The 20,288-nt window shown below is 33.4% G+C and overlaps 1 protein-coding gene across 1 annotated transcript in view; it reads right to left on the bottom strand.

Moving 5' to 3' along the window:
* Nucleotides 1–18,597, bottom strand: part of LOC149794350 (uncharacterized) — a 34,433-nt gene extending 15,836 nt beyond the window's left edge. The window contains exons 1-3 of the mRNA XM_089968505.1: nt 18,526–18,597; nt 17,639–17,887; nt 12,239–12,427 (exon numbers count right to left, since the gene is read on the bottom strand). Of these exons, the coding sequence (XP_089824631.1) occupies nt 12,239–12,427; nt 17,639–17,801 (352 nt within the window). The 5' untranslated portion in view covers nt 17,802–17,887; nt 18,526–18,597. The remainder of the gene's footprint in view (nt 1–12,238; nt 12,428–17,638; nt 17,888–18,525) is intronic.
* Nucleotides 18,598–20,288: the final 1,691 nt, after the last annotated feature.

Genomic DNA, 20,288 nt, shown 5'->3' with positions numbered 1-20,288 from the left:
TACGAAATAAATGAAAACTTATGGACCTGAGTAAAATAATAAAAAAGATTTGAAATTTTGACTTTAGCAAAGTCAGAGAACAATCTAAAAGAAATGGATAACAAAATACTGCTTAGATAAGTAATACTAACATTTCGGAACTCGTACGGAATTTAGCAGTGACAGGAAAAATAATAAAATATGGCAGACACTAAAACTAATACTGACATTTTCAACGTTAATAAGGAATTTAGCAGGCATAAAAATAAAAGACAAGATATTTGGTGTCACTTTACGTTCATATTTTGCGTGGGGTTAGATTATTAAGGAAAAAGAACGTCCCCCGTTTTCCTCACTGGTAAATACATGCTATTTAAAAAAGACATATATAATAAATGTTGATAAAATATTTGTTAAGTTCCTTTCTTTTTTGTGTACGAATGCTGTTAAAAGATTTTTAAATTCCTTTTCTATTTGTGCACGATTGATGTGTGTAATTTGGATTATAGTTTATACAGCATGGCCTTTAAAACTTCAAATGTGCACCATTAAAAAAAACCCCTGCCATCTCCTGTTGGTTATTTTCATTTCTGGACTTCTGAGATAACTTGTAAAACAAACCAGCCAATAATGTATTTCATTTTATATATTAGTATTATGATTCACTCACTGCACTTTCAGAAGTTGTTATTGTCTAGTCTGGCGAATTCATTTTCCCTATCTTAATAACTGCTAAATATAGTGTACCTTAGACCAATTCAGGCTGATTTAACGAACACATGTGAGCAGTCGTGTGCTTAGATCATGTATAATTTCAACAAGTATAATATCCAAAGAACTTTCAGGCATAGTACATGAAAGGGACAGTGATGTAGATTGTATAGTTAAGAATTACTATCACGCAATACTACCACACTGGCTACAATTCAACAATTTACTTTCCAACATGTACACTTAAATACATACTAATGTGAAAGGGGATGTAAGATATTTAATGGGCAGGATCACTAACACTCACACTTGCAAATAAAATAGATAAGCATTGGGAATGCATTTATGCGATAAATATTAAGTCATCTTACATACATCAAATCCTAGACGACATCATAGTACAAAATATATCTGGCAAAGTGCAGGAAAAATAAGTTGTTCATTTCGCCTCAACTAAGTATCCTGTTTAAGCTTAATGTCCTGTTATTTATTTATGTATTTATTTTCAAACTGTTTATTTATCAGTCTCAACCTACGGCATTTCAATATTTTGCTCTTTATCAGCTGTGTTATTTACGGTGCATGCTGAACCTAATATAGTACTGTTATGAGAGGTGCGTACGAATTAACAGTGTTGAAACTTGTTCTAAAATAACCGTCCACTCTTTGTATTGTCTGCGTTTCTCGCAGACTCTTACCTGGTACCATCGTGAGAGGTGCGCACGAATTATTCGTGTGGGTATATGTTCTAACAATTTTGATTAAGGCGTTATGAGAAGATTCTTAAGTGACAGAGTTCAAGGTAAAGAAAATTTATATCAAAAAAAGAAGCAATGTGGTTGAATGAAGATCAAATATTCTTAACTTTTATTTAAATATTACACGATAAACAGCGCCAACACGTACAATTTGGGACCGGTTTCGCTTTAATGCTTCTTCACATTGAATTCAAACTCAATTCAATATTATTATATACTTCATTAAATACTTTAATAACGGTTTCCATACTTTACAATAATTTTTCATTCCAGCCGATTCATAAAGTTAATTCGGAGATGGAACGTCTGTTGAGGAAAACATATGGGATTCATCGTCTTTATATAATTGATACAAAAGGTCTAAATTGAAATTTTTTGCACCACACTCATTAATAAATATATTCAAAATGAATTTCAGTTTTTGTGTTCGTATGTTCCTGTTTATAATGTGAATTATATATGCTTATTCCACTTTAACCCAAGTTATACAATTTAAATTTTTATCTCCCTAATACTGACAGTAATGAAAAATAAATAATTGCTATTTTTTATTTGTTGTATGTTATTTATGTAATAACAAGTTACTATAAATATTCCTTTGATATTATTTTTATAACTTTTTCATTAAGTTTATTCTATATATTAGAACAATACTGATGTCTTGTTAAATAATTGTAAAGACAGATTTATTTAAAATTTCACTCTTTAAATTAACATCATTCAAATTTCACTCTTTAAATTAGCTTAGTTTAAATAACGTAACATATTTTGCATTTACTAATTAGATACAGACTTATAAAGTTTTAAAAAAAATTAAAAATATAAAAGATACTGTACAATCTTCATTAGTTTATCAATTCAAAATATATCATAAATAATACATGATAAATAACAAAAAAGTAATAAAACTGTTTATCTCTATTCATAAAGTTAACTTTATTTACAGATTGTATATATCTTTATCACGGAAATGTATATTAATTTTCTTTCATCATAGGTGACTGTATCAATACAGAAGTGACAACAAGGTGAAGTTTTCTTTTATTTTGGTTAATTAAGTTTGTGTTATATTAGTTATATGAAATAGGCATTAAATATTTCCCATATTTGCACATTTTTAAAATAAATTAATGGTGAATTCGTTCTCTATTTAGCACGTGCATTCCCTGGAACGTCCTCTTTCTTTTCTGTTTTTGATCATTTTTTAATAATAAAAAAAATCAGTTATATATCACTTTAATACATTGTGTAAAGACGCTGTTATAATAATGTTTAGTTTACTTCTTGTACCGTTCATATCTAATAATGTCGAATTATCCTAGTTTTTGCTAAATGTCAGTAGCATTAATATACATTATAACATTAATCTAAGGTGTAATATGTGTACATTTGTATATTATGAATGTTTCCAGATCTTACATTATACAGGAACATTTAGCTGAATCCAGGCCCAATCACATTCACATCGTATCGCATTCACATCCATCTGATTCCTACTGCAAGAATACCACACTTACGCCATCTTATCGTCTGCACAATTAAATATTAGACCTGTCCGCCATAAATCTGATTTCATCGCGACCTACTTAGATTATTCTGACATTATTGCACTTACAGAGACTCGTCTAGATGATAACGTTACTACCAGTGATCTTAAGTTAGATGGTTATCCAGTTAGGTGTGATCCAGCAAAGCCTGTGGAGGTGTTATGGTTTATATTTCAGAATTTTTTTTATTTAAAATCATGTACAATCTGTTGATAAGAAACCTTGAAGCGATACAAATAAGGATATAAATATTTGTAAAAGGCATGAAACTTGTGATCTATTGTTTTCCATTTGCTTTATCACATTTCCTAACTCATTTAATATCATAATTGAGCTAGGCTTCAGTGTCTGTGATAAAATTACCCTATGGGGTGATGTAAACGAGGACCTACTCAGTGCTGAATTCAAAGATCTCAGAGATGTAGTGATGCTTATTGACATGCAACATATAATAAATCTGCCGACAAAGTGTAACAGACAGTTCTGCAACTCTTAGATCCCATTATTATATCTCCGACCATGGATGTTCTTCATTCTAACAGTGATCACAAGGCCTTCTATTTAATTACACGGTTGCATTATGAATGTACTACCTGTTATGAACGATAAGCTGTGCTTTATAATAAAGCGGATTTTTAAAAAAATAATCTTAGAACAGGTATAGACAGCACACTAAGTTAAGAGATTGTGGTGATGTCAATGGTGCCATTGCAACTTTTGCTTCATTGTAAATTCAGTCTGTATATTACTGAATACGGTTAAGCACAATCACCGTTTGGTTTTGGAACAAATGTTGGTATGATAACACAATACACAGAATATGGAGCATTGCGATCGCATGGAACAAATAGTTATTAATAGTAATAATCCTTTTCATTGGGAAAATACAATAAAAGTACGCAGTAAAGTCAATATCCAGAAAAAAAATTAGTAAAGGAAACATTCTTAACTTTGAGAATACTGATTCTATTGGTGTATATTCGAAATATTATTGGAAACCTATGCGTCATTTTGTCAAAGAATTTTTTTAAACCTAAATATCTCTTAAGTAGAATTCATGCGAAAGTTTTGTTACATTAGCATTTTTCAAATGCAGAAAAAGCACAATATCTTAATTCTTTATTCGCTGCTACACCAAAGGTTGATGACAACAATATCATTATATCGTATATCCACTTGAAAACTAATAACAAACGAATATATTAATAACATAAGAAAATAAGATGTTTCTAATCCAATCAACGCTATACCCATCCACAAATCATATGGCATGGATGAAATAAGTCACTATATGCTCAAAAGAACTGTCATATGCAAAGATGAATCTCTCTGCATTCTATTCAGCATGTCCCTTGTTGAAAAAAATGGTTCCATCTTTACAGAAGACTACGAATGTAATGCCAGTGTATAAAATGGAATATGCTATTGATCATTCAAATTATAAGCATATTCACTGTGTTCGGAACGTTATGGAAAAAAGTACGTTTGAGCATCTCTGCAACCACCTACATTCAAATATTAATCCGGTTTTCTTCCGAACGACTCCACATTATTTCATCTCATTCATATATACCTTAGTATACATACTGAGCTTGATAACAAAGATGACAAGTGTGTGGGTTTTTTTCTTCAATATCTCTAAAACATTTGATCGAGTTTCGCATAAAAGAGTAATACTTAAATTAAAGCAACATGACAATGAGGTACTCGTACTGATTCATTATCTGACTACCTGTCTAACAGACTCCAGTTTTTTTTTAAATACTGCCAAATCGAGTAGCCAATATGTTGTTGCTGGCTTACCACAGAGCTCTATTTTATGTCCATTTTATTTATTATGTATATTAACGATATAGGCGACCTATTCAGTGCAACGAAATTGTTTGCTGATGGTAGTTCACTGGCATATTAATTAAATGATACTAATGAAAATGAATATGTACTAAACAAAGATTTACAAACTAGTGACGATTCGTCAAGACAATTGTTACTTGACCTCACTCCAACCAAAAGTGATGTAATGTTATTATCACTTAAGCTAGAGTCGGTTTTTCAAGAACTAATATTAAAAAGCGAGATACACTCTTTTGTTGAGTTCCATAAGCATCTTATTGCAATTTTCAACAGTCTAGGCAACTGGTCTAAACATACTGATAACAAATTTCTGTAGACCTCAAAAATAATAGCTGCCTAGAAAACGTTTAAATTATAAATTTAGCCTAAAGACGTTAGAAAGGACATATTTTACATACATCCACCCCATACTATAATATGATGCTGCTGAATAGAACCGTTATCTGGCTGAAGACTCTCTTAAATTAGAAAAAAACTACCAGTTTAAACAGGGAGAATTGTAACTGACCATTGTGTTGCAAGATTTATGAAGAAAATGGTTGGTCTTCCTTGGCAGATAGACAAAGGTTTCATTACTTTCATAAAATTGTATGGGCATATCTCCTTTGAATCTTGCTCACTTTCTAACCACTTACCACTGGTTGGCGAGACAAACATGTATATTCTTAGAAATACAAACAATTTTAATCGAATTAAGCAAGATCCGACATAAGTAGAAACTACTTGCCACACTCTTCTGTTCATGTTTGGAACTCACTCCCAGATTCAGTAAGAGGCAAAAGTAACTAGTCTATCTTTAGAAGTAAAATGGAGGCTAAGATATCACAAGTGCCTGCCCACTTTTTCGTTGGTAATAAGAAATTTTATATTCTACATACTAGAGTTAGAAATAACTAGTTATTTACATAATGATTTATATTCTAATCAACCGTTCTGGTGCTGCCTTAAGTGGTCACACTGTCTGCCTTGGAAGTGGGCGGTTGCAACGAAGACATAAAAATGATACTAGCAGCTGCCTCGCTTGGTGCTCAACATTAAGAAATTAGTGTTAGAACGGTCGGCCTGGTGTCAGGATTATGCGATTGGGTGGGACATGATGCCGAGAGCTAGACCACTAATTCAGGCATATTCACTGTAAACTACCACACTGCAGACATCGTAGCGATATGACTCAAACTGTTAAAGCTATGTTAAAATCCAAAAACACACATTCTAATCGTTGTGTACTGTGGTGATGATATATAAAATGCATACCATCACATATTTACTTAAAAATACTATAATGAACAGTAAGCAAATTGGTACAAATGTAAATCTTCTCTATATACTAGTGGCACATAATTTGTTATATGGATCATCAGATTTACAGCGAATGGTAATACTCACTTATGTACTTGTTCCAAACATATATTAAAGACACGAAACGCTTTGCATAATTCAGGCATATTCAAACTTGATCTCAATACTCAGTTAATTACTAACATTTTGATAAAGAGATACATATTACTGTTAATTTTTTTAACCACTGTATTCTTTTTAGCACATGTATTGTATAATTTCTCTCATGACCATTAATTTAACTCTCTTTCGCTGTCTCTCTCTCGCTATTTTTTTCCCTGAATCATGTATGTTTACATACAATCGTATGAAATCATATTAACCTAATACCACTGTCCATAAAAAAGTTCTTATCGACTGTAGGGGAAGAGCTTATTCTAAGTACATGTATTGAGAACTTTTAGCTCAACACCCCTTGTTAATATGGGAATAAAGTATGTTTAAACAAGCCTAGAATAGTCCAGGAGTATACTTACTTTAGCAGTTATTAAAATAGAGAAATTGATTTTGCCCGATTAGACAATACTAACTTCTTTAAGTGCAATAAATGGCTTACAAAATACCAAGCAACTAAAAAAAAATGTGATCGACTATTTTTTACCCTCCATTTTTCATCTAAAGTCCAGAAAGTGAAAATGACCAAACCGAACTTGCTGTCATTTCAGAGATGTACATCTCAAGTAGCCGGAGCTGTAAGCTATAACCCAAATTACACTCAATAATCACACCCCAAAATAAAGGAAAATAAAATTTATCTTAAAGATACATAACATATGCAAAGTTCTTTATTTTTAACAGCTAGGATAACTTGTGAGGAAAGACTGGGAAATTCTTTCTCTTAAGAAATCAAATTCAATGAAATGAACGAAACTGAAGAGCATAACTTTCAGTGAAATGTGAACGTTGGTGCAATTGTTATCTCTTTGTTCATATCATCATATACAATTTTCTTAATAAAATGGTATGTTAATATCGATGCTAGATATGAAAGAGCTAACTCTACCTATATTGTTCATGTTGATATAACATGCCTTATGGCAGTATTGTGTGTGAACTGTCCTTAATTACAGGGGAAGCTACAAGTTTTAGACTATAGAAGTATAGCAATTTAAATTTAAAACTGTTAAAGTAAGTACACAAAATGTTTCTTTAAAAAAAATATTTCAAATTCAGGGACAAATGATGTCAAAGAGGATTCACTTGCTTCCATATACTAATGTTTGAAAAATTGGCTAACTTTGTACCCTTTTGACCCCTGTGAATCCAATCTGTTACATTCTTAGTCAAACTGAAGGGGGAAAAAGATTTATTAATGACATCTCGGGAAAAAATTTTGTTCAGCCTCGTGTTCCTGTCTTTTAGCATTTCTGTGGTTGTTATGCTGAGAAAATGCAATTAAAGTTTTTAAAATAGCTCACCTTTCATGATGGGCTGGGGTATCGAGTTTGGCTTATGTGTGATTTAGTAGTAACGAATACTCTCCTGTGGATGGAATGCATGATAATTATTTAAATGGAGTAAGGGCTGTTTAAATGCTTGCAACTTAAATATTTCAACTATATAACCAAAATTATATCATACAATATAACAACATCGGTCTTTATTGTTCTGCTCTACAGTTATTATGTAATTTCTGAAATGGGGAATTGTAAAGGTGAAGTTGTGTATATTTGCAACAAGCAGTTAAAAATCAAACTCTTCTAAAAAGTACTAAGTGTAGAGCAGAACTTTTAGTCGCGTCCACTTTAGTGATATTTTGAGTCAGTTCCCTTGATTATAGTTATTTATAATTTCTGCACAACATATGCCAATTTGCTGACATTGCCAAACATAATCTGGGGTATAGGTAATGTTTTATAAATAAATCTCGTATATATATGCATGTGTCCACTACACAGTATTTTGTTCAAAGGAAATCCCAGCCTCTGTTTAGTTTGCAAATGAGTGTTGGATACTGGTTGTGAGTGACTGTCTAAGATTAGGTGATAATCACTGTTACTTCACTGCTAACCTCTATATCTTACCCAGCACACACCTATTTGTATGCATGGGTGCTGGTCAGTAAGTATTGGAGCTTGTCAGTGTAACAAAATATTGCTTATTAGGCATGTGTGGTGATCAACCGATGTGGGTGCTAATCTGAAATGATATTTTGTTGAGTAGATACTGGTGCTAGTCAGTCATTGTTGATGTTATTCAGTAGACTAGGTGCTGGTCAGTCAAACAATGCATTGGTTAGTATGTGTGGGTGCTACTCAGTCAAATGGTGCATTGGTTAGTAATAGTAGACGTTGGTCAGTCAAATGGAATATTGGTTAGTATATGAGTAGGTGCTGGTCAGGTAAAATTTTGTATTGGTTACTGGCTTTGGGTGTTTGTCAGTAAATGACTATGTAATGGTCAACCAAATGGAATAGTAGGTGTAGATGATAATCATTTAAATGGGTATTGGTTAGTAAATGTAGGTACTGATGAGTCTAATGACATATTCATTAGTAGATAAGTCAGTCCCAGTAATTCAAATTGTGTATTGGTTAGCAGGTGCAGGTGGTGGTCAGAAGATGACTGGTTACTGGACAATCAGATGGTGTGTTGTTTAGGAGGTCTAGGAGTTGGTCAATAGATGACTTGATGATGGTCAGTCAAAATGAGTATTAGTTAAGAAGGCTTGGTTGATGGTTAGTTCAAATAGCATGTTGGTTGTATGTGTATGTGTTCGCCAGTCCAAACGGCATGTTGGATAGCAGGTGTGGGTGCTGATCAATAAATGAATGGACATTGGTCACTAAAACAGTGTATTGGTTAGTAAGTGTGGGTGTTGCCCAGGAAATTTCAGGGAGCTGGTCACCCAAACAACATGTTGTTAGTAACTATGGGTGTTGGTCAGTAGATCACGAATAGTCTAATTTTAAATTTCTCTTGTCACCATACAGATACATCAAGTTCAACCTATGGTAAGAGAACTATTGGGAAATGGAATATGGAATGTTAAAGAAACATAATAAATTCTTATTATTCCCATACAAGGGAGTACTTTTAATCATATGAACCAAAGTTAAATTCAAAATGTAGCCTTAGAGACCCATTTCAAAATGGTGGCCTAATTCTAATTACACTGTCCCTTTAGATATCCCATATCACCCCACAACACTGTATGCACACAAACTGTAATTACCTTGATAAGATTATGAGAGAGAATTGGCCTGTATTTTACAAATATGTTATGGGGGGGGGGGTTGTCTGATAAAACTGCTCTTCAAACTATAACACTATTCTGTGCATGCTTCTCATTATTTGCTTGCCTATTCAATATTTCTCATGATTTGCTTGCTGTTTCCATGGTGTAGAATATAAACAATTGTACTAAATATGATAGAAGAGTCATTAGATTTATTTATAAATGGTACATATATGGAAGTTACATTTTCTACAGGACCACAGAAAAATTAAAAAACCTACCAGACTGTAAGCAAAGAGTGTGAATGGCATGTGTGAGAGACTTTTCCACAGACTTGTCGCATTAATTCAAAGCATAATATAGGGTGTCTCATCTTGGTCCAGAGTTACGCAACTGTTTAAAATGCATTTATCATCGTGGGATTGCTTTATTGTACTATCTTTTTGTGGTCTAGTGGAGGTACCAAGCATGTAGAGTCAACAGATTGATATATCGAAATTTACCCATCAGCAACTAATTAAAATATACCCAAGTATAAGCCTAAAGTTTTAATAAGGATATTAGTTGCTCTTATGGAGGGGATTAACAGCTATTTTCATTGAATTAAAGACCAGTTCAATGCTTTAGTTTTTTTGTGACTCCAGTCCACTACAGGTTTAAACATTCAAGCCCCGTCTTCTCGGTTCAAAGAAATTTCTATTTCTGACTTGGTTGACATTAGCAATGAAAGTGAAGTAAATTTCCTTCGGCACAAAAGCAGTGCTCAAGAGAATCCAACAAGTCATGCATGAAGATCCAAATGGTCCGTTAAAGTTACCTTTAAGATAATGTTGGGTATTTTTCATAAGTGTAGCTATGAATCTGCTCTCATTTCTCCGATTTCCTTGTGTAATGCAGTTATAACAAACAAATGTACGCAAGTGAGACCCTCAGCCACTCGATATCACATTTTCTGAGACCTCAGTCAAGAAATAGGTTTATGGAGAAGTGTAAGAAGGAAAGTCAGGGAAAAAAGCCTTTGCAAACTTGCTGATTCAAAGAAAGTATATTTTATTCATGAGCAGCTCATTTGTAGCTGACAACTCATGTTGATAACTAGTCTCAACTTCCTGAACAAAATCTACTATACAAACACTTTTGAACTTCTTAATGCAGTATGGTTTTCCTAGCTGTACACACACACAATATATATATATATATATATATATATATATATATATATATATATATACACACAATTGAACCCGGTTATGTCGCCGGCCTAGGGGCTTGCCAAAAAGCGTCGAGATAACCGATGATCGAGATAAACGAAAACCAATATGGCAGCAATATATTAACATGTGCTTGAAATTTCTTTATGTACATGATGTGCGTTAATAAATGAGAATGTACATGCACGTGTTTTTGGAGGTTTTTTACACAACAGCGTTGCCGTGATTTGTTTGATGAAGCGATCGGCATGCTATAAAAATGTACATACATGTTTGCTAACAACAAAAGGCATATGTGCACCAACTAACAGCAGAGATTTACCAGTATACAATACAAACCACTGTCGATTCTCAATACAAACCTTTATTATATTCTCCAACATTGCAAACACAAAGATCGCTCACAAAATCACAAAAAACGTGCGGGCTGTAGTTCGTTTTTACAAAAAGCTAACCAGTGTCAAAATTAAATTCGCGAGTCATTTCACTCTGACACAGCTCTGAAAAGTATCGTACACGCGGTTACTATGGTTTCTTTACAAAGTCTAAAATGCTTTGTTGCTTTTTGCCTTTAACAGTCTGCTTGAAAACAAATGCTTCAATATTATTTATGCTGTCTAAAACAGTTTCATCTCCTACAAAAGAACCATACCGTCAAATTTTCTGTAGCATTTCTACCACCTCACCAGCTGAGGGAATTGGTTCCAAATCTTCGCCCGCATCTTCTTCATCTTCTTTGTCATTGCCGCATGCAGATGTGCTTGCCTGTGCTGACTGCACACTTGATGCAATGTCTTCATCGGTGATCACGCCATCAGTAACGACGTCTTTGTCGATTTCTATGTAATCTCGAAATTCCTGGACAGTGATGGCTAACTCCTGTGCCTCCTCTTCCAAGATAGCATCTGTAAGGCTTGATTTTTCCGCCACTTCCGCGAGTTCTTCTGCGGCTGCATGGCACTGTCGCCAAAAAAATCGCCAGATGGGACATTTTTGTCACCAATAAGGGAAAAAAATCGCAATTTGCGACATTGGCGAAGCCCAGGACGATCCCAGGCCCTGCATTGGATTGGTACATGTGGTAATTACTGAACACTTACCCAATTGTTTTTACAACTAGGAATGAAAATCGTGAAACGTGAATATCGACCGCAATAATCGTCCTTCAATATCACACACTGTACCGTTCGTTCGTGTTAAAAAATACTTAGATAAGACGCCCACTAATATAAGACGCACCCTGGGTGAGGGGTACGTAAAACTTTGTATAAGACGCATCTTATATACGCGAAAATACGGTAGTGAGATGGTGAAGTGGCATCAATAACTAACATTTTCAAAAGCCGGCAATTGGTCATGGGGATCAAGATAACCGACGTTAAGTGGCAAATTTGGCCCTCTTTTGTGCTTGAGATATTAGGGTTCGGCGACATAAAAGAATCAACATAACCGATGAGAAAATTCTAAGACAAAGAGAGAATTTGGTGGTTCCACTTCAAAAACGTCGACTTAATAGGGTTGGCAAGTTAACCGAGGTCGAGATAAGTGGGTTCGACTGTATATATATATATATATATATATATATATATATATATATATATATATATATATATATATATATGATTATTATAAGACATACTGACAGACAAGCAGAAAGCATACCTTTGGGTTCTTTTGCTGGGATTGCTTCTGCTGATGTTGCTCCTGCAGCTGCTCCTGAGGCTTGTATGGCTTCTGTTCGGACACTGGCATCTTCTCCTTGCTCAGCTGTAATATTACTGGCCTCTTTCCTCGCCTTCTTGGTGAGCAACTTCTGTATGTAGGATACCTCGGGAAGTGCTGCCAACTCAGCTGTAACGAGAGTGAGTTCCAAGATAAACTAAAAAACAAAAACAAAACAATAGCTATCAATTCAAATTAATTTAGTTATCTTTCTTGTCCAAAAATTATATAACACGCAAAGTTCAAATGTATTTGCATAAAATGCCCAATGTCATGCCTTGATTGTACATACAATAAAGTTGATATCATCTCCTAATTAACTTGCGATTACAATTATGAATTAGGGTCCATATGAACTGTTAGTTACAACTAGGTCTTAGTGATAACAGGGTTCTTTTCCATTATTCATGTATCTGCCAGCTGTTATGTATCCAACGCTTGTGTGTGATATTTGCTAAACACACACACTCGATAACAGTAAAGAATATTATTAACTTATTAATAAAGGTACTCAGCTTTTAAAGAACCAAACTGTCCAACAAGATTTCTTTTCATTGAATGGTCTTCAAAGATGGTTCAAATTTTAAAAATTCATAAAAAAATTTAAGCAGCTTCACCAGTTATCTTTATCTTGCTGGTCTAGTAATGTATAAAGAATGGTTAATTTTATTTTTCTTGAATTGTAATTTCTCAATGTATTCATTTATTTATCTTTTACCTATCTATTTGCATTATTGTATTTATGCATTAGGATTTTGAAAATGGAAGACGAGGGCAACTCCTTTTTTTTTTTAACCAATGCCAACCCCCAGAAAACCAAATTTATACTAAAATGAAAAAGAGCTAATTATGAGAAATGATGATTTAGAACCAGAAGTTGACATTTTGATTGCCATCCATCACCCAGCTCTTTGATTACTATCCAACACCCACCTTTTGATTACCAGTGACACTTTCTATGTAATAACCAATACTTACAGGTTTTTACTTGCATATACACAAAAATGCATAAGAGGAGGAAGGATGTAAAAAAAGAAGGATGAAATACATGTTTAAACATACTATCGCACACCAGCAAGCAAGGCAACAGTAAGAGTATTGCCAGACACATTATACACACAAATATACTAGCACGTACAACAAGTTGTTTTAAAGTTTTAGTTTAGTTGTGAACATAGACATACATATATAAACTGAGACTAAAACAATGTGTTTATATAAACTGGATGTCATGCTGATAGGTAGAGAATATTGTAATCTTACCTGTTTATATTCAGACTTGGTGTATTTCATTTGTATCTTATTTGTGTATGGAGTGACTGTTACCTTATTTATGTGTCTTAATTCAGTAGACTTACTATGCCAAAGATGATATTTGCAACTAATCAAAGAAAAAAACAACATGAAATTTTTACGCTTCCATGTGTTTTTGACATGTAGATATGTTTTTGTTGTACAAAAGATCTTATGTCGTAGATGGAATCTCATAATTCTAAACACAGTTGTTATCATTGCGTCCTCCCTTTTTGAAACTGATTAACAAAAAAGCAGATCATCAAAGTTAGTAGGCACTGTATCTTTACCATCCCTCTGATACCTCTACATATATTCCAAGAAGCAAAAAAATTTTTTTTACTTGAATTTTAGTTCAATACCTGGCCTTGTTTATGAACAAGTGGGATGTTCTGTAGGAAATATATTGCGTCACAGGTCAAATGACATTTGTACATACATGATCTGATTAACAATTACTCATTCCTGTTTTATGATCAGCCTGTGGAATCACTTATGGTTGTTTTCAGACACAATTTAAATGAATTATATATTTAAATTATTCATTGGAATATCAAATTGCTCATTGACATTTTGGACTAAAACAATACTTTGTCGTTATTGAGAACTCATTATTAGATGTTCTAAATTGTATCATTGTGGTCAATCAGGACATTCAAGGCTTTTGATACATCAGGACATTTGAGACTTGTTACATCAGAACATTCATTCAAGGCTTTTGGAATTCATTCGCAACACTCTACATTTCTGGACTTGTGATAGGATATCTAGGATTATTTTGGATTTAATTCACAATACTGTAAGTGTTCCTTAAATTTTTGCTTTGTAACTTTGAGAAATAATTAGCTGATTTTACTAAACTTTTTTGTTCTGCTTCTTTCTCTTACATACTTTAAGGGGGCCTCGAATGGTGGAGTGGTCTAAAGTGCTCACCGTTACGGATCACTGACAGCTCACCTCTGTCTGCGTGGGTTTGAGTCTTTGGTTTGGCCAATGTGGGTATGTGAGAAAGCTTGCCCGTAGCTTCTTGTGGGCTGGTGATTCTTTCTGGGATTTTCCTCTACCATTTATACTAGCCACCATGTATAGCCTATCTTGTGCTGAAAAAATGGCACTAAATCCTATAACAACTACAAAATAGTTTATGACCAAAGAGTTGTCACAGTGTCAAGAAGGATTTTCTGTCATTTAAACTTCACCTTCTTCATTTTTGCCTGTCAAAAAAGCCATACTATAAAAGCATCATTCATTTCACTTCAGTTCTTTATATCAATATTCAGCATGACTCTCTTTTAATCTCATCAAATACTATATGCTGTCAGTTGTGAAACTGAAAATACAATCAGTTAATAACTGCCTAGCTTCTGACAAATTTGCTGAGCAAGAAATCTAAGTTTGGCTTTTGCAAGATTTTGAAGTGTACATTAGCTCCTTCTCCGACTATTGTATTCAGTGATCTCAACCCTCTAACTTTCATTAACAAAATAAAAGAAAAAATGAGAGATAGCTGAGATGGAGTTTGATGCTGTTTTAATACATACAATATTGACATTAGAAACATGACAGGAAAAGAGAATGTGATTGAAGATGCCCTCTTATGTGTATATAAGTACTATGTGGCTTTATTTTGTGCATATTTTGTGTCATTCATAAGACATCTTCCTACATAATTTCAATTAATAAAGTCTCTAATTTTATATTTTACTAGTACATAAAAGGAAACTTTATTATTATAGAAATTGTTTTTTTCCTTTACAATGAGAATTTTTTTATGTATATCTATATTGTGTGAATAATGTTTTGTCCATGACTGAGGGTTGTGGAATGAATGCCTACCTGATTTTCATCATGATTCTAGAAAGCAAGAAGTATACTTTAATCTGAATTCAAGACCTGGCCTTGTTTACAAGTATGTGGGTTTTACCAAAGGAAATCCATTACATCGCAGGTCAAGTGACATTTGTATATAAAGAGATTTGATAAACAATTATTCATTCCTGTTGTGTGATCAGTCTGTGAAATATACAGTTGTGTTCATATACAGTTTGAGAGGAATTATTTAAATTATTCATTGGAATTACAAAGTGCTCATCAACTTTTTGGACTAAATCAATATCTTGGGATTAATGAGAATTCATTCAAAGACATTCTATATTTTATCAATTTGGGCAATCAGGACATTAAAGACTCATGGTACATCAGGATATTTAATACTATTTGGGATTCATTCTGAACATTCTATACCTTCAGACTTCTGATAGGACATTTAAGATTATTTGGGATTTAATTCATAATACTGTAAGTGTCTATAAAATGTTTACTTTTTAACTTAAATTATTTGATGATTTTTCTTAACTTGTTGGTTTCGCTTCTATCATTATTGAGTTTAAGGCCATTGACTCATAACAGTGTCAAGAAGGATGTTCTGTCATTTAAATGTCATCATCTGAATTTTTGTCTATCCGAAATAACACTTTAAAAACATTGTTCACTTATGTTCTATCTAACAATATTCAACATGACTTTCTTTCAATCCCATCATCCTACCAAAGAGATTTGCGCAGTGTATGCCATCGGTCGCAAACTGAAAATGTCATTCAATCAAAAGGAACACAAATACAATTTCAAAGAGGAGGATTTCTACACATGCTTATAGGACAATTGTTAAAAGTCACTGCTCCTTTGATATGATGATTGATGGACCTCATTTACAAGGAGTAACAAGATGATAACCAAGCGGATAAAAAGCACACACAATTTCTGGACTGACATCACTTGTACTCTTTGAAGGACAAAAAACTAACATTTGGTCATTACAAATGGTGGATGGAACTACATCGTTGGTATGAACAAAGGACACGTGTGCCTGTTGATCATAATCTCACCGAGATATCACTTAGAACAAGAATTATATCATTCACTGAATGGACAGATCGGTCAGAAACAGAAAAATTGCAACATTATGGGCAATAACAGCATTATCTTCAACTATTTCACCAGAAAGATTTAGACAAGACAGCTAAACCTACTCAACAAGATTTCAAGATAGTCATTAAAAAAAAAAATGAAGAAAAAAACCCAACAACAAAGCTGATGTGAAAAACAGCCACATGGGAGGATAAGAAGAACAAGAAGCAACAGAAGTGTTTCAAACTCCGTCATTTCCCCACCCCAACAGGACAACCTTGCTGACACCTTTCCCAGCTTCCAGTCGAGAAAAAAATTACGTCGACACCCTCTTAAGCAGAAGAGAAAAACGAAAGACAGATGTGATAAATAAGTGAAGGAGAAAGTGACCAATGAACTGATGACTCCTATTGCTCATCGGACACTTCAAACAATTAAATCCAAATTACCGCACGAAACACCTTAAGAGTATTATCAAACAAATAGGGAACTTTGCAACAAGGAGAGGAAAAGCTGTGGAAGTATTTTACTCAGCAGCTGTAATGGTTATCTTTTTGCCAGTCCATTGTTGAACTATACCAACAGTCACAATACAATAGTTTCCTCACTGCCAACACCAGTCATAACAACTTTTCCAGTCGTATAAACAGTACTCTTCTGGAATATTTTGGAAAATCATCATTTCACAATAAGTGACTCTATGGAGACTAAAACCACGGAACAATGAATCAACAGCTTCATTTAACATCACCAGGTGATAGTTCTATGGATGTGTTTCCCAGCAGCACATTATGTGATTTCACAGCCAATTTACTTCAAGCCATACAAAAATTACCATTCCTATTGGGGCCCATACAGTCCTAACATTTCCATATGCTTAGATCCATCTGTTACATTGGTGGGGCTCTATAGGTCGCCTTGTATTAAACCTATGTTTGTTTCTCATATTACCATATAGATATGAGCCCATACCATCCTCAAACATAACAAACAGCATAAAATCAATTCCCACTGGGGCCCAAGGCATCCCAAATTACTACTCAGATCAATACACAGATAAGGAAGACAGAATGAAAAACATGACAAACTAACACACTTTATAGCAACAGCAATACAATGATTTATTTGAACATTTCTTACCTGCATGCTCTGACTGTTTAAATTCAAGATAGGTAGCAATGTACTCCACAACATTGGCAGGTTTTGGGTGCCCCTTGCAGACGCCTCGTCCAATTTTTTCCAGCATGTACCGGAAGCCAGGTGGGAGCTTTTTTTTCCAATAGGCGTTCTCGGCTCGAGACATTGGGGACCACGGTTTGGGACTATCAGAAAAGTGGAAGGTGCCGCTAAACCGGGTCGATTCAACAAATATGTATCATTCAATATCGTCTGAAAAGGTAGACAGTTTAAAAAAATATATATAATGATTATGATATTATTTATCTGTCAGTCATTGTCTATTTTATGCCTATATGCATGTATGTATGTGGTACATGTATACTGTATTTGTTTTCTGTCTGTATCTCCATGGGAATAATTTATACTATATTATTGTATGATTTAATGTTGTGTTCCTCACTCATACAATGCTGATTGTACTAACAAATCACCTTTATTTCCTTTTTTAGCCTTAATTTACCTGTCAGTATGATTTTTATTCTGACCTATATGTCCATTTAAGATACCAAGAAAACAATTTTATACTATTATATTTGTATTATTATTTGTAAGGATAAATGTACTTTTTGGTTTGCTTTTAATCTAATGTGTGCTACTTTTTAAGATAACAATACACTAAATTCTGTTTTTAATGATGTCTATTTAAAGTGCTTTGCTGGCTTATGTTCAGGTTCTTTTTTCTCTTGTATTGTAATTACATGTTATGCTATTTACACCTCATTAAAATTGTGTAACTGTCAGTACATTTTATGTAATATCAGCAAAATGCTCATAAAAGTGTCTATTAATTGTTGTTTCTAATCATGTTGAATTGAAATAAATCTTATCTCATATATCTACTATCTTACCTTAGAATAGAAGGAAACTTTCATATGGCAGGAATGGAAAAGATGTCATTGTTCAATGTTACAAGTCCATATCCTTGAAAATCGCAAAATAAAAAAAAAATTTGTAACTGAAACAATTATAGGCTAAACAAATCATTACAATGAAGCTGAAACAATTATAAGATTTTTTAAAAAATCATTACATTTCTTGGATTGTTTGTTTATATATACAATGTATGTATATATATATATATAGAGGATATTTGCTTGAAACGAGTGAATAATGGATATATTTCATTGAGTGGATGACAAACTCAGTATTTTCATGAGTGGCGAAGCCACGAGTGCAAATACTAGAGTTTTTCACCCACGAGATGAAATGTATCCGTTATTCACTCGTTTCAAGCAAATATTCTTTTTATTTTATGCTCACATAAGTTGGCTACCTAAAGTTTGTGACACAGTAAATTAGCAGATTTCTTAAGGTAATGTCAGTTGTTTACCGTACATGTTCTGCTGTGCTATTTGTACCTGCGCACAGTATTAGTTCCACATCAGTGACAAAAATTAACTGATATTTCCAGAAAAACAAACTACAAGTTTCAAGGATAACAGACTGGGATTATTAATAATGACAATGACATGTACATAAGTTAAAAGTAGTTCACTGACAAAAAAAAATCAAAGGGAGGTAATTATGTTCTGACCCAAAAAAGTTGTTCTTGTAGTGACAAAATATTGTTATTTTTTCACTGCAGTGAAATATCAATATTATTTTAATTAGAAAATCAATTAATTCACTGCTTAACATTAAATATATATATATATATATATATATATATATATATATATATATATATATATATATATATATATATATATATATATATTACATTTTCTTGGAAAAATTTCAAACACACAGAATATAAAAAAAATCCATTTTCTCCTAATTTACTTTGAGTTTGCTTTCAGTTTACAGAGCATAACTGCTTTCAATAGAATAGTTCATAATCCATTTCAGAAAATCATACATTTGGGACAAACGTTCTGTTTTAGATACATACAAACTTTTAATATTCAAAACTAGATACGTGGGGCATAAACGTAAAATGGACATGACTTTAGTGAACTCGAATCAAGAAAGGGCCTGTAGCTAAGACATCATTTACTAAACATTTTGTTGAGTAAAGTACAAAACAAGTTTGCAACATAATATATGGTAGCTTCATAAGATATTGAGGGTTCTCATCTTTGCTAGCCAAGGTTCACATACGTTAACCCAATCTATGCCTTGATGGATCGATCAGATATTTCAGTTATTTGTCCTAGAGACATTTAATGGACTTCGTGAGTTGCCTCCCTCAGAATCTGTAACAACAATGCATTTGTTTATTGGCAGAAAATGGTGGAGGCAACTGACTTCAAAAAGGACACTATGAAACTTTAACATTGAAAGAACAACTACTTACCAGAGAAAATCCATTACAGGTGTATTTGAGTGAAAGGATGCGTTATTACAGACAAGGACTGGCAGTGGAAAATTGCTTATTTATGAGTCCATTCCAGAGATCATGCAGAAACAGTGTTCAAACAACATGATTAAAGGATGCACTGGGTTGCTGACGTATCCAACAAAATTCACAGATACGAAGCACAGAAATGTCTTAATGATCAACCATGGTATAGCTAGGGTTCACATATCAGAGCCTGGGCTATTGAAGATGCTGGTTCTTTGGTATGATGGTATTCAAGGTTTTCTGTAATTTTCTGAACAGTGCCACATA

The sequence above is a fragment of the Sinohyriopsis cumingii genome, chromosome 8 (genome assembly GCF_028554795.1).
Source record: "Sinohyriopsis cumingii isolate HCF-2022 chromosome 8, ASM2855479v2, whole genome shotgun sequence".
In the NCBI taxonomy this organism is placed as follows: domain Eukaryota; kingdom Metazoa; phylum Mollusca; class Bivalvia; order Unionida; family Unionidae; genus Sinohyriopsis; species Sinohyriopsis cumingii.
This window is presented reverse-complemented; position numbering and strand designations above follow the sequence as displayed.